At 50.6% G+C, this 14,671-nt stretch overlaps 2 protein-coding genes across 12 annotated transcripts in view; both read left to right on the top strand.

The window, feature by feature from the left end:
- Positions 1-5,641, top strand: part of CAMK2G (calcium/calmodulin dependent protein kinase II gamma) — a 59,579-nt gene extending 53,938 nt beyond the window's left edge. For 7 of the 10 annotated variants that reach the window (XM_036265238.1, XM_036265240.1, XM_036265236.1 and 4 more), the window contains 4 exons: positions 701-776; positions 1,137-1,231; positions 2,931-3,175; positions 3,644-5,641. In XM_036265238.1, the coding sequence (XP_036121131.1) occupies positions 701-776; positions 1,137-1,231; positions 2,931-3,163 (404 nt within the window). In that variant the 3' untranslated portion in view covers positions 3,164-3,175; positions 3,644-5,641. The remainder of the gene's footprint in view (positions 1-700; positions 777-1,136; positions 1,232-2,930; positions 3,176-3,643) is intronic. The other 3 variants (XM_036265235.1, XM_036265231.1, XM_036265241.1) reach the window with 2 other exon arrangements.
- A 2,861-nt stretch (positions 5,642-8,502) lies between these two features.
- NDST2 (N-deacetylase and N-sulfotransferase 2) lies at positions 8,503-14,576 on the top strand. 2 transcript variants are annotated; one of them, XM_036265514.1, is made up of 14 exons: positions 8,503-8,539; positions 8,623-9,968; positions 10,138-10,225; positions 10,486-10,640; positions 10,822-11,007; positions 11,285-11,413; positions 11,551-11,733; positions 11,826-11,922; positions 12,525-12,648; positions 12,776-12,950; positions 13,158-13,328; positions 13,433-13,542; positions 13,735-13,837; positions 13,943-14,576. In XM_036265514.1, the coding sequence occupies exons 2-14, from the start codon at positions 8,964-8,966 to the stop codon at positions 14,066-14,068; spliced, it is 2,652 nt and encodes an 883-aa protein (XP_036121407.1). In that variant the 5' UTR covers positions 8,503-8,539; positions 8,623-8,963; the 3' UTR covers positions 14,069-14,576. The 2 variants fall into 2 exon arrangements, with proteins under 2 accessions (XP_036121407.1, XP_036121408.1); XM_036265515.1 differs by having other exon boundaries at positions 13,433-13,505; positions 13,943-14,048.
- Positions 14,577-14,671: the final 95 nt, after the last annotated feature.

The raw sequence follows: 14,671 nt of genomic DNA, 5'->3' as shown, positions 1-14,671 counted from the left end.
GGGTAAATGGAGCTGTCTTTCTAGTGAGAGGCTCTGTTTACAAAGAGTGTTTATAGTTCCCAAGATCCTTTATCCCAGAAAAGCCCTGTGGAGAAGATGAGCAGGGTGAAAAGAATTAAACATCCATCCTATGGCTCTGTTCTTCCATTGGGAGCCCTTATCGCTAGTTAGATTCTGCTCTCAGGCTGGCTGTTGCCAGGCCCTGGGTTCTGGGCCACTGAGTGAGGGCTGGGTAGGGAGGGTGGGCATGGTAATTGAGACCTGACTGAGCCCCTTCAGGTGAGAGACATAAGCATGTGATGGAAAATCCTTACCAGAGAAGCTTCTTAGAGAAGCTGACTGAGCCTGCTGGAGATGGGATGCACAGACTCTGGACAGAGGATTCATGATGTGCCAGGCTCCTCGGCTGCTCAAGACGAGTGTTTTCTGCATCCTGGTTGTTGATGGAGAGGGAGACAAAGGCCAGAGAACCATAACTAATGGGTGGGCTTCAGGAGGGGGGGTCGTTAGTTCCACAGATGACAGAGGGATGGAGAGAAAGGTGGGCTCACTTTTTCTGCAAAGGGCCTTAAAGACAGAGAAGAGGGATGTTTTTGTCAACAAGGTCACAGGGGATTATTGAAGGATTGGGGAGGGTCTCCATCACTTAGGAACTCTCCAGTCCCATGCAGGTAAATTGCTGGATTTTTTTCCCCCACAGTGCGAAAACAGGAGATCATAAAGATCACAGAACAACTGATTGAGGCCATCAACAATGGAGATTTTGAGGCCTACACGTGAGTAGAGACCTAATACATTGAGACTCGAGTTTTTCAGGGTCTTTCCCTCCTCCCCAAAAGCAGCTAGGGCCTTGGGAAAAGGAGAGACTGGGCCTTGGGCACAGTGTGTAATTAAGCATCAGACTGCTAGGCTGGGAGACCTTCCCGATAGATACCCTATGATTGAGCCCTCCTGTGGTGTGCTGGCGGTGGGCTGAAAGGGCAGGACTAAGAGGCTTAGCCGGCATACCCCCAAGATCTAAGCCGTCTTGTCAGGCCTAGCCCATGGCTGACGTGCTGCGGGACGGACACCACTGATGAGGAAGAAAGACAAGTCATTCCCATGGAAGACTGACAGGCTACTTTTTTTTCCTGCAGGAAGATTTGTGATCCAGGCCTCACTTCGTTTGAGCCCGAAGCCCTTGGTAACCTTGTGGAGGGAATGGATTTCCATAAGTTTTACTTTGAGAATCGTGAGTGGGTTCGTGCTGCTGATATACTCCTGCTTGCCCCTTTAGCCTCTGTGCCTCTGTCCCTGCTCACCCTCTCCTCTTCCTAGTTGCCCACTTTTCCTTTTTTTGACCTGCCTGCTGCTCCCTGATCTGTGTGCCTGCTTCCTGGTACCCTGAGAATGGCCTTTTAAATGGCACCTTTGAAGACCCTGCTCTAGAACCCTGCGTGCCCTTCGTTCTGCAGCTACCTCGGCAGTGTTGTTTGCCACAATCAGGATCACTATATTGCTTTAAGCTTCACCTCTTTTCCTTTCTTTTTTTTTCTTTTTCTTTTCTTTTTTTAGAGAAAGGAAAAGAGAGAGACATCGATATGAGAGAGAAAATAGATCGGTTGCCTTCCATATGTGCCCCTACTGGGGATCAAACCCGCAACCTGAGTGTGTGCCCTGACTGGGAATCGAACCTGACACCTTTTGGTGCATGGGACAGTGCTCCAACCAACTGAGCCACACTGGCCAGGGCAAGCTTCATCTCTTTTCAAGATGATTGGAAACCATTTGAGATGAGGCTGAGATGATCTCAGCAAGTGATAATGCTCTGTGTCTGCAGATGTCACAATACAGGAAATTAAAGCCATGACAAGAACGTGCAAGCAAGAAACAGGGCACTGTAGGCAACTTGTAAGACTGGAAGTTATGGCTAGGGTCTTGCTGAATATAGAGGGAGACAGGAGTCCTGGCTGGGGGTTGTGCACTGGACAGTTTATGGAAGTCCCAGGGGAAAGAAGCTGAATATTCAATTTCTCCATCTTTCTCTCCATTTTCTAAGACTCTCCCTCCCCCTTATTTTTTCTTTTCCTTCCCACTTTATCCTGGGTCTTCCCCATACTGCCCTGAATTTTATTTTGTCACTGTTTTCTCTACTAACAACCATCACTCTCCATGTGTCAGCTGCAAATGTAAACCCTAGGCTATCTAAGTAATTTTATTAGCCAGAAGCAATTCCAGAATTTATAGAAGCTCTAGGGAAGGTTTCATGTAGCCCCTATCTAACATTTGAATTGAACTAAGATATCAATCTCAATAAACGTAACACAATTCACAGTGTTTGCTAATAATGGCAATCTTTTAGCTTTCCCCTAGAGGATCTTGGGAATATCCTGAGCTTGGTGCTCTGGTGATTCTCTTTTAACCTTGGACCTTCTTCTTCTTTTTTTTTTTAATCACAAATCAGTTTTGAATATTTTAAGTTCTTGATTTTGCTCTACAGCCCTAATTAGGGACAAGCCAACCCTTATGGAATCTAAATATCAGCATAGCAGAGTAGCAAGATCATAGGCTTTAGTTAGGAATAAGATGGTCCTGAGCTCAAATGTTGTAAGATTTGGGGAAATTACTTAACTTTCTTGAGCCTGTCCCCTTATCTTATAAATGAAGAAAATAATATCAACCAACAAATACAGCTGATGCATGTAAAACCCCCAGCACAATGTCTGATTAAAATAGTAGTTGCTGTTATCATTGTTCCCCACCTTTCTCTTTCTTTTTGGGTAACTGAGACTAATGTGATGAGGCTTCCTGGCCTTGGGAAGGTGTAATCGGGGGACTCCCAGAATGGTGGCTAGAGAGCGGGTGAGACTTGGAAGTGCAGGCTGGGAGGAAATGTCAGTGCCCAGGCCTGATGCCCTCCTACCTACTCCACCCTGCCCTGCCCCCTGCAGTCCTGTCCAAGAACAGCAAGCCCATTCACACCACCATCCTGAACCCACACGTCCATGTGATCGGAGAGGACGCAGCTTGCATCGCCTACATTCGCCTCACCCAGTACATCGATGGGCAGGGTCGGCCTCGAACCAGCCAATCAGAAGAGACCCGGGTCTGGCACCGCCGGGATGGCAAGTGGCTCAATGTCCACTATCACTGCTCAGGGGCCCCTGCCGCACCGCTGCAGTGAGCTCAGCCACAGGTGCACCTGGTAGGGGGGCTGGGAGGGGCTGGTACAGGTGGGGTCAGAGGAGGAAGAGGTGGTTGAGAGTTGGCATTGGGGGAGGAGATATGGACCACCCCAGAGGAATGTCAAGGGCTGGACAGTGTGGTTTTAACAACTTATGCTCTTGAATCAGACAGACTTGGTGTAGCTCCAGGACTCCAAGGTGGGTAACCTTGGACAGATTACTTCCTTTCCCTAAGCCTCAGTTTCCTTAGCTATCTAAAGAGGGAAAGAGTGGTGCCTATCCCATTAAGTTGTGAGAATTAAATAAGATACTTATAAGTAAAGCATTTAGTCAGTGCTCAGAAAATGTGAGACACTTAGCTTCTCCCCCATCCTCCACCTTCTCAGGCAGACTTGGCCACCTGTGTAGTTTAAGTTTCTGGAACTCATCTGTGTGTTTATTGTCCTCTGTTCTGTTACCATGTCTATCCTGTTTGACAGGGGCATTAGGAGATCCCAGCTGGAGGTCGAACCTTTGCAGCCAGTGGCTCTGGAGGGCCTGAGTGACAGCGGCAGTCCTGTTCGTTTGAGGTTTAAAACAATTAAATTACAAAGCGGCAGCAGCCAATGCACGCCCCTGCATGCAGCCCTCCCGCCCGCCCTTCGTGTCTGTCTCTGCTGTACTGAGGTGTTTTTTACATTTAAGGGAAAAAAAGAAAAAAAGATTGTTTTAAAAAAAATGGAATCCATACCATGATGCGTTTTAAAACCACCAATAGCCCTTGGGCTGGCAAGAAGGCAGGAGTTTGTGTGATGCCCATCCTGGCATGAGCAGCGGGCTCATTCACCAGCCCTAAAATGGTGAGCTTGACCTCCGCCTCCATGGACTTAGGAGACCAAGCAAGAACTCTGACAAAACTTTGGGGGCCGTGATGTGATTGCAGCCCCTGAGGTGGCCTGCCTGCCCCAGGTCTAGAAATGGACTTCAGAATTTGCATAGGCACCTAGAATGAGGCTGATGGGAACGTCGTAGCCATCAGACCTACTTGGGAGAGAACGCACAGCCCCCAGCCTGCTGTGGAGGCAGCTGAGAAGCAGTGGCCTCAGGACTAAGGGCCCGGATGTTGCTGTACTGTTCCATTTAGTGTAGAAGGGAAGAGAATTGGTGCTGCAGAAGTGTGTCCACTACGAAGCCGATGAGAAACCTCGTGTTAGTCCGACATGTACTCACTTACTCATCCATTTCTATAGGATGCACAATGCACGTGGGCCCTGATATTGAGGCTCAATCCCTGCAGTGGGGAAGGGGTAAGGGTTGCGCTTTGCTTTGTGTTTGTTTTCTTATAATTAGCAAAGATAGAGCCAGACCCTAGTCAAGGCTCCCTTTGCTGCCTTTGGCAGTTTTGTTGCTGTGCTGATTTGGACCATCTTTGTCTTGCCTTTTCATGGAGGTGGTCCCCGTGCTGACCCTCATCTGGGCCTGGGCCCCCTGCCAACCCCCTGTAGAATGGGAGGAGTGAGGCAGTGGGATTGAGTTGATGGTTGTCTCTATGCATTCAGGCTGCCCTGAGGGCTGCCTCCCTTCTTACTATTCTCTTGCTGCACGTCCATCTTTTCCTGTCTTTGAGATTGACCCGTCGGCTTTGGCAAGAAGAAGAGGTGTCCTCTTTAAGAGGTCTCTTTACTGACCAACTGAAGTATAGACTTATTGCTGGACAATCTGCATGGGCATCACCCCCACCACCAACTGCATGTATCCAAAGGAGGTGTCCAGAACCAAGACTCCTACCTACTTTCATTGTCCCTCTCTGTGCTCAAGGAGTTCCATTCCAGGACGGAAAGATCTATACTCTAAGCAGATAGCAGAGAAGATAATGGAGGAGCAATTGGTTATGGCCTTGGTTTCCCCAAAACAACTGTGCAAATTTGTCTATGCAGTTATTTGCACTATTAGGGGGAAAGGTTGGGTAGACCCCAGCTGCCTGGACTACCTTCAGGAGGCAAAGCTGCAGATTTAACCTTGGAGCCAGCTGAGAAGAAAGCAAACTCACAGGTGCTGGTGCTTGGATTTAGCCAGGCTCCTCCGAGCACCTCATGCATGCCCCAGCCCCCGGGCCCTAACCCTTTCCTGCCCTGCAGCCTGCAGTACCAGCACGCAGACACCTTCACCACAGGGTTTGGTTTTGTTGGCTTGAAGACAAATGGTCTTAGAGTTCATTAAGACCCATAGCTTCATTTGGCTGCGCCAGCCCCACTTCTTAGCATCTTACTCCTCTTCTGGGGCTAATGTCAGCATCTATAGACAATAGACTATTAAAAAAAAAAAAATCACCTTTTAAACAGGAAATGGAAGGCATTTGATGCAGAATTTTTGCATGATGACATAGAAATAATTTAAAAATAGTTAGTGTTTGTTCTGAATGTTGGTAGACCCTTCATAGCTTTGTTACAATGAAACCTTGAACTGAAGATATTTAATAAAATAACCTTTAAACTGTCCACTGTGTTACTGCTGTTGGAGATTTATGGCCAGAAGGCTTCAATTTTAGCAGCCTGGTTTACAACGCTTCAGATAGAGAGATATACCTACCCCCACTCCCTTTGGGCCCATTTTGGAATAAAACTTCATAAACTCATCAGCCTCCACCCAGTCCGCCAGGATGCCAGGCTGCCAAGCGAGCTTGGGGTGGGGAGGAAGGATTTGGGCCCTTCGGTGGTGGGCTAGGTGTCTCGCCCCGCCCACTCTTAGGAACTCCCCCTCTCCCCCCTCCACCTATTAGTGGGCTGGCCCGGCTCCCCCTCCGCAGGGCTGAGTGGACGAGCCCGAACCTTGGCCCGCCCCTTCTCGGTGAGCTGAGGCGCCCGGTGCTCGGCAGACTGTGCCAAGCTGCAGGAAGGAGGGGTGCCCCTCTGCGGGTGGGACGCGGAGACCGGTGTCTCGGAGGCCGAGCCTCGGCTGATCGCTGCAGAGGATCGTCCGGCTGCCCGGCACCTCGGCCGCGTGGCTGCCGGGCCCAGAGGCGACGGGAACTCAGGCCGACGCCGCGAGCGGAGCGCGCCGCCTCCCCCCAGTGGGAGCGGTGGTTGGGCCCGGCGGCGGCGGAGCGTTCGCTCGGAGATGGCGGAGCCGCCGCGACGCGGCCCGAGGCCCCGAAAGCAGAGAAGCCGGGCAGCCCCGGGACGCGGCGGAGCCCGGGGACAGCGGGGACGCCGCCCAGTCCTCCGGGTGAGCTGCCCTTGAAGATACCCCCATACACGGTCGCCCGCCCGCAGTTCCTCCCCTCACAGACTTCCCCTCCGTTACCACCGTAGCCACCTACAGGGTCGTCCCGCGCGGCCCCTCAGCGCGGCCCTGCGCGCCCTCGCCTGGGTCCCTTCCACCAGCCTCCCTCGTCCGGGCTTCCCTCGCCTCGGCGTCCCCCGCAGTACGATCCTCCCCTCGGGGCTCGCCCAGCCCGGTGCATGCCTCGCTGCCAGCCCAGACTGTCCCCCGCCGCCCCCGGCCCCTTCCCCTCTACTCTCCACATCCGGTGCTCTCCCGTCCACCTGTGACCCCACATTCCCCCCAGCAGGTCCCTCCATCCGTGACCCGATGTGCCAGCCCCCGGTGCCCGTGTCACCACTCGGTACCCCTCCTCCCACAGCATCTGCCAGCCTCCCCGCGCGGGGCCCACAGCCCCGCTGTCCCCAGGCCCTGTCACTATTGCTGTCTTCCAGCTCAAGCCTGGATGACCCCTTTGGTGTCTCCTTCAAAAACCTCCCAGCGCTGCACACACATACAGCACCCCCGTCACCCCGTGTTCCTTCCATATGCATCACCCCACACCACACCCTGCCCCACTACTCCCTCAGATCCCCTTCCCTAATGTTGCTGTTTCTTCTAGGTATGAAGTGAAAATGCAGTGGTTAAGAGCACGGGCTATGGAGCTGGACAGGCCTAACTTTGAATCCCAGTTTCTCCACTGACTAAGCTGTGTGATCCTGGGCAAGTTACTAAGCTTCTCTGAACCTCAAATTATTCACATGTAGAATGGGGATAATAGCATCTACCTCTTACCGACCTCTTAGGGCTGGTGTGAGCATTGCATATATGGAAAGCTCTTAGAATGTCTGACAAAGAGTGATCTCTCAATAAATGTTAACTATTATACTTAATTCACCCCAAGTGTCCACTTTTTCTTACTGACTTCTCACTACTGTGTTTTCCCCAAAGAGTTTCCTTTGATTCTTAGAATTCACCCTTCACATCACCTTTTGATCCTCTCCCAATTCTCTTTTCATGTCACGTTAGTTTTACTCAGGCCAAAACTGAACTATTCTTAAATCATCTCTCTCAATTCTGAAGGGACCTGTCTCTGCCTAATCACTCCTGAGATGTGTATGTCTGGGAGTGAGCTTCGGACAGGAATTGTCAGCCACTGGCCTTACTAGGAGTGGCTAAGATAGGGAAAGCAACAATAAAGCTTCTAGAAACAATCTATTTAAGAGAAAGGAATCTCTAAAATTAAGTCTCCCTAAAACTGTTTTTCAGTCACACCAACCTAACTGCGTCTCTCTTATTGGTTGGATGTGACTTATTTCTCTCTGTCATCCAGCCCCACTCAGTTTTCTGTGTTTATAACAGGACTCAATCCCTCATGTCTCTCCAGGCTAGCTGAGGACTTTATTCCTCCGTGGATGAGGGTATAGTACCACCTAGGCTAATTTAGGAAGGAGAACTGGAATGGATAGGGAGAGAGACTCTAGACTCAGCCTTCTGGCTTTTCTTAGGTCCCAGTGATGTGGCTCACTCTGGGGTTACATTTTTATCATCTCTCCTGACAGTGGCACAGGTAAGATGAAAGGCAGAGGATGAGTAACTTTTCACAAGCAATGGAAAAGACAGTCCTCAGTTTCTGGAAGCTAACAGAATGATTAGCTAGCATCATTTCACTTTCCTCTTGCATTCCCCCACCATAGTGTCCGCCTGATTGCAAGTTTGTTAATGTTGTTAGCCTGTGATGTTGGGTTTGATTGATGAAGATTAACAGACTCATGAGTTTCCTCTTATCTGATATTTCGTTGGAGCATGGGACTTCTGCGGCTTACTGTCCCTTCCTCACAAGAAGACCAGAGCTCCTGGCTGGCCAACTGCTTGGTCATGAGCTTGGAACTCCTTTCAGAACAGTTTCACTTTTAGATTCTTGGGCTGTTTAGCCTCCTGTTGATAAGAGAGTTGTTCCTTTTCAGTTCGTGAATATATCTGCTCCAGCTCTGAGCTTAGCTCAGGGAAGAGAATTTAGACAGTAGTCTAAGAAGGGGAACAACCTCTGAAGCTAACATATGAGACTCAGATTGTGTTATTCTTCTACAGGAGCTGTGTTTTTTTTGGAGAACAAATCATCCTGTGAGCAGAAGGTAAGAAAGATGGAGTGAAGAGGGTAATGGATTAATGACAGGTTCAAAGGGAGAAATAATCCATCAATTTCTCTGTCTTACAGATAGGAAGGACAGAAATTGTGAACTTTGCTGACCTCTGATGTGAGGAGCTCAAGCAGGACCAAGGGTGGAGCCTGGCTAGATTTGCATCCTGAAACTATGGGCCAGGGGGCCATGGTGACCTGACACCAATGGACTCTGTCCATTTGCCCCCTGTTGCCCCTTCTACCTCCCCTACCCTACACTAAGGGAACTTGTCTTTACCTCTTCAGGGAACTGACCCTGAGGGAATCCCTTTATCCTATTTTCCTATCCTTCCACCCTCCCAAGAGAGCCCTAACCTATACGACTCCTACCTCTCATCCCTTGAGGTAGTCCCCATCCCTGTCTCTCCTCCCCCGCCATGCTCAAGCTGTGGAAGGTGGTACGCCCAGCTCGGCAGCTGGAACTGCATCGTCTCATACTGTTGCTAATCGCTTTCAGTCTGGGCTCCATGGGCTTCCTGGCTTACTATGTATCTACCAGCCCCAAGGCCAAGGAACCCTTGCCCCTGCCCTTGGGAGACTGCAGCAGTAGTGGGGCAGCTGGCCCTGGCCCTGTACGACCTCCAGTCCCACCTCGGCCTCCCAGGCCTCCAGAGACAGCTCGAACTGAACCTGTGGTCCTTGTGTTTGTGGAGAGTGCTTACTCACAGCTGGGGCAGGAGATTGTGGCCATCTTGGAGTCTAGTCGTTTTCGTTATAGCACCGAGCTGGCACCTGGCCGAGGAGACATGCCCACACTGACTGATGATACACGTGGCCGCTATATCTTGGTCATTTATGAAAACCTGCTCAAGTATGTCAACCTGGATGCCTGGAGTCGGGAACTGCTAGACCGGTACTGTGTGGAGTATGGTGTGGGCATCATTGGCTTTTTCCGAGCCCATGAGCATAGCCTACTGAGTGCCCAGCTCAAGGGCTTTCCCCTTTTTCTATATTCAAACCTGGGGCTCCAGGACTACCAAGTGAATCCTTCTGCCCCCCTACTGCATCTCACACGCCCCAGTCGCCTGGAGCCTGGGCCATTGCCTGGTGATGACTGGACCATCTTTCAATCCAATCATAGCACATATGAACCAGTGCTTCTTGCCAGCCTTCAGTCAGCTGAGCCCCCTGTTCCAGGACTGGTGTCTCGCCGGGCACGGCTTCCCACTGTGGTACAGGACCTGGGGCTTCATGATGGCATCCAGCGGGTGCTCTTTGGCCATGGCCTTTCCTTCTGGCTCCACAAACTTGTTTTTGTTGATGCTGTTGCGTACCTCACTGGCAAGCGCCTTTGCCTGGACCTTGACCGCTACATCTTGGTAGACATTGATGACATCTTTGTGGGCAAGGAAGGTACCCGCATGAAGGTGGCTGATGTTGAGGTCAGTCTTTTTCCTGAGAAGTTGTTTCAAGCTCTGACCTATCAGACTCCCTTGATTCTGAACTTGCCATAGGTATACTCCCTGCCCTTTCCAGGTAGGAAGAACACTACTCATTTTTCTTCTCTGTTTGCTGTCTCCTGATATCTTGTGTCCCGGATACTCTTCCTAGGCTCTGTTGACCACCCAGAACAAACTCAGGACCTTAGTCCCCAACTTCACCTTCAACTTGGGCTTCTCGGGCAAGTTCTATCATACTGGTGAGCTTATTCCCCTGCTCCTTCAGCTATCAGTCTTAGTTTGATTTGTCTGTTAACTGTCCCATCTTCCTGGGTAGACAAGGGGCAAGATTTTGGGTTAGAATACTATGAGCTAGCGGTAGTTCAAGGGCAGGTTGGCAGGAGGCAAATAGGTAGTCAGATGGGCAGATGTCCCAAGGATGGAAGGTGGTCAATGTTACAGAACCAAGGAGGGCACAGGGACTAACTGGCTGTGTTCAGTGGTCAGTGTGTGGTCACAGGGACAGAGGAGGAGGATGCAGGGGACGACATGCTGCTGAAGCACCGCAAAGAGTTCTGGTGGTTCCCCCACATGTGGAGCCACATGCAGCCACACCTGTTCCACAATCGCTCCGTGCTGGCTGACCAAATGAGGCTCAACAAACAGTTTGCTTTGGTGAGAACCTTGGGTCTCTTCCCCATACTTTTTCCCAGAGATAATGCTTCCTTTTCAACCTTACCCTGAGTACCCTTTCCCTACCCTTTCCACATTTCTTTCTGTGGAGGCATCCCCACCCTCTTTACCCTCTAGTACCCATACCTCACCAGGTCCTGGTGAGAGTCTGTGCCATTCCCAGGAGCATGGGATTCCCACGGATCTGGGGTATGCTGTGGCCCCCCACCACTCGGGCGTGTACCCCGTCCACACGCAGCTCTATGAGGCTTGGAAATCTGTGTGGGGCATCCAGGTGACCAGCACTGAGGAGTATCCCCATCTCCGCCCTGCCCGCTACCGCCGTGGCTTCATTCACAATGGCATTATGGTGAGGGACTCCCAATACAAACTTGAATTGAACTCCCACATTTTGAAAGCCTCCAACCAGCATTAATCTGTGTCCTGTCAACTGCCAGTCCAGTTCATCCACATAATAGGGGGTAGAAGGGTGAAAAGTCCTAATGCACACAGCAAGAGTTTTATTGCTATAACTTCCAACTGAGTCCCCCACAAACGGGTATCCTAATGCCTCAGAGTTTTATCCTTTATTTACTCACTTTATGTTTCAAATCTCATCTATCCCTATTTCTTCTTTTTCCCTCCAGGTGCTGCCACGACAGACATGTGGTCTCTTCACTCACACAATCTTCTATAATGAGTATCCTGGAGGCTCTCGTGAACTAGACCGGAGCATCCGAGGTGGAGAACTCTTTCTGACAGTGCTGCTTAATCCGGTAAGGTGCCAAGAGGAAGGGCCAGAAGATTGGAGAGCCAAAGTGTTTGTAGGCCAGGACCTTTGCTCACCAAGCCTGATTCTGAGGTGGGTAGGCTCTGATTCTGACATGTAGGCATCCCCTTGCACCCCTTGCAGATCAGCATATTTATGACCCACCTGTCCAATTATGGAAATGACCGACTGGGCCTGTATACATTTGAGAGCCTCGTGCGCTTCCTCCAGTGCTGGACACGACTGCGCCTACAGACCCTTCCTCCTGTCCCTCTTGCACAAAAGTACTTTGAACTCTTCCCTCAAGAGCGAAGCCCGCTTTGGCAGGTACGGGTGGAACTCAGTCTGACCAGAGACATGATGGGGGTGGGGTCTGAAGAAAAGATTAGGCCTCATTGGATTTTTGGCCTCACCTACAGAGTCCCTGTGATGACAAGAGGCACAAAGATATCTGGTCCAAGGAGAAAACCTGTGATCGGCTCCCCAAGTTCCTCATTGTGGGACCCCAGAAGACAGGTGAATCATCCTTAGCCAATTTCTCTTGCCCTGCAGTAAATCTAAAGGATTCTTTGGCCAAGGAACTAACTCCCTTCTCATACCTGCCCCACATTAATCCAGTCTCTTGAGATAGTGATTCTTTTTTTTTTTTAAATCCTCATCCGAGGACATTTTTCCATTTTTTGTACAGACAGAGTGGGAGGGAGAGAGAGGAAGAGAGAGAGAGGGAAACATCGATGTGAAAGGAACACATCGAGTGGCTGCCACCCGCACGACCAACCAGGGGGCCTGGGACAAACTGCAACCAAGGTATGTGCCCTTAGCGGGAACCGAACCCGGGTCTCTCCGGAGCGCAGGCGGACGCTCTAACCGCTGAGCCAAACCGGCCAGGGCGAGATAGTGATTGTTAACCCTGATTGTGTATCAGAATCATCTGTGGAGTTTTTATTTTAAAAGATGCAAAGTGATTCTGATGCAGTCAAGTCTGAGAACCACTATTTTAACCCTTCCCTGGGCCTCTCTCGGACTTTCCTTCTCGCACTCTAGTTTGGCCTCCTTCAAGCTCATGTTGTTGAGCTGGTTTCTCTCCCATAATGGCCTGGACTTTCTGTCCTGTTTAGGGACCACAGCTATTCACTTCTTCCTGAGCCTGCACCCCGCTGTGACCAGCAGCTTCCCTAGCCCCAGCACCTTTGAGGAGATTCAGTTCTTCAACGGCCCTAATTACCACAAGGGCATAGACTGGTGAGAATGGGACCCCTTGGAATGCTGCTCAGAGGAACGCTCCCCTCCCCCAAAATACCCTATTCCAGTTTCCACTGCACAGACACCTGGCCCCTCCATTCTGCCTCTTTTCTTTGCTACTTCCTAGGTACATGGACTTCTTCCCTGTCCCTTCCAATGCAAGCACCGACTTCCTATTTGAAAAAAGTGCAACCTACTTTGACTCAGAAGTTGTACCACGGCGGGGGGCTGCCCTCCTACCACGAGCCAAGATCATCACTGTGCTCACCAACCCTGCTGACAGGGCCTACTCCTGGTACCAGGTGAGTCTGGAGCTGAAGCTAGGGACACATTAGGGCTTGAGGAAGGGAGGTGGTGACTGCTAAAGAGACGGAAAGGAGTAAGGGTAGTGAAATTAAACTAGTGCCTTGGGGGAGGGGTGCCTGTGCTATCTGTTCACCAGACCAAGAGTAGGGCAGAATAATTCTGTCAAATCACCAATCCCATCTCTTCCTATTCCCAAACTTTAGCACCAGCGAGCACATGGAGACCCAGCTGCTTTGAACTATACCTTCTACCAGGTGATTTCAGCCTCCTCCCAGGCCCCTCTGGCACTTCGTTCCTTGCAAAACCGCTGTCTTGTCCCTGGCTACTATTCTACCCATCTACAACGCTGGCTGACTTACTATCCCTCTGGACAGGTACAATCCCCCAGTAGCCCTCATTGGGGTCCCCCTCCCCCTCCTCTTCCCTTCAGCCCAGAGGCTTCTAAGAAATACAGCAGTAACCACATCCCTGTCCCTAGTTGCTGATTATGGATGGGAAAGAGCTGCGTATCAACCCAGTTGCTTCAATGGAGAGCATCCAAAAGTTCCTGGGTATCACACCCTTTCTGAACTACACACGGAAACTCAGGTGGGAGAGCATGACCCAGAAGAGGAGGATTATGGTGAAGTAGGTTGACCGTGTCTGTTTGGAAGAGACGTGAATTTACCCTGTCTCTCAAGGAGAGACATGTGTCCCTGAGGGCTGGGAGAGGTAGTGTACATTTATGGGACTTGGATTCTTTTTCTCCCTGCCCACTAATGGCCTCCTCCTATTGAGCAGGTTTGATGAAGTTAAAGGATTCTGGTGCCAGAGACTTGGAGGTGGTAAGACTCACTGTCTAGGCAAGAGCAAAGGTCGGAGGTACCCAGATATGGACACTGAAGTAAGTAAATTCTGGGGCAGGTTACCCTTTTTACCCTTTTTCATCTCTTAAGAGCTGATTCTGTATCCTACTCCTTACCATTTCTGCCTTCCTTTTTCTCCTCAGTCGCGCCTTTTCCTTATGGATTTTTTCCGGAACCACAATCTGGAGCTGTCGAAGCTCCTGAGCCGGCTTGGACAGCCAGTGCCCTCCTGGCTTCAGGAAGAACTGCAGCATTCCAGTCTGGGCTGACATCCCAGCTTCTGTACCAGCAAAAAAAAAAGCCCGTTTCCCTAAGGGGCAATCGCGGAGCAGGGCCCAAAGGGGGATTTGAGTTGCCTGGCCCCTCCCCCTTCTACCTCAGTGGCCCCCCGGGCCTGGGATGGCTGAGAAGAGAAAGGCATCCCTTTTCCATAGTTCTGGGGTCTGATAAAGGGGCTTCCCTTGATATTCCACATATGGTACTAGCCATGTTTGACCCATGGTCTTAGAAGGTGGGGAGGAATTAGAGTCAGGGTATAGAGGAACGTTTTAATCAAATGATTTCCTTCTTCATCCCCAGAGTGTAGCTATACCTGGCTATGGGAGGGACCCCTTACTGTGGGATTAATGGGATCTACCTGTGGCCTGGCCTCCCTAATGTCATTCACATTGAATGGGGATGAGGTCCGACAGTGGCTCATAGAGCTGAGTATGAGCCCTAGCTGTGGGCTAGCAATGTCCTTAATAAACATCCTTATTTTTCTGTTTTGTCTACCTCACTGGAGTGGGAGAAACGTAGAATAAAGCAAGTATCAGACTTCCCCCACCACGGTTTAAGGTTCATCTGCTCATGGAGGAAAAAGAAGGGAAAGA

This window comes from Molossus molossus, unplaced genomic scaffold (genome assembly GCF_014108415.1).
Source record: "Molossus molossus isolate mMolMol1 unplaced genomic scaffold, mMolMol1.p scaffold_m16_p_17, whole genome shotgun sequence".
NCBI classification, from domain to species: domain Eukaryota; kingdom Metazoa; phylum Chordata; class Mammalia; order Chiroptera; family Molossidae; genus Molossus; species Molossus molossus.
Note: the sequence above shows the minus strand (reverse complement) of the source record. Positions and strands in the feature narration are given on the sequence as shown.

Excerpts from the sequence above, each read along its gene's own strand:
- NDST2 (XM_036265514.1), top strand. The coding sequence starts at position 8,964 with ATGCTCAAGCTGTGGAAGGTGGTACGCCCAGCTCGGCAGCTGGAACTG. Across the intron at positions 13,543-13,734 it reads AACTACACACGGAAACTCAG|GTTTGATGAAGTTAAAGGAT; the intron begins GTGGGAGAGCAT and ends CCTATTGAGCAG. Across the intron at positions 13,838-13,942 it reads ACCCAGATATGGACACTGAA|TCGCGCCTTTTCCTTATGGA; the intron begins GTAAGTAAATTC and ends TTTTCTCCTCAG.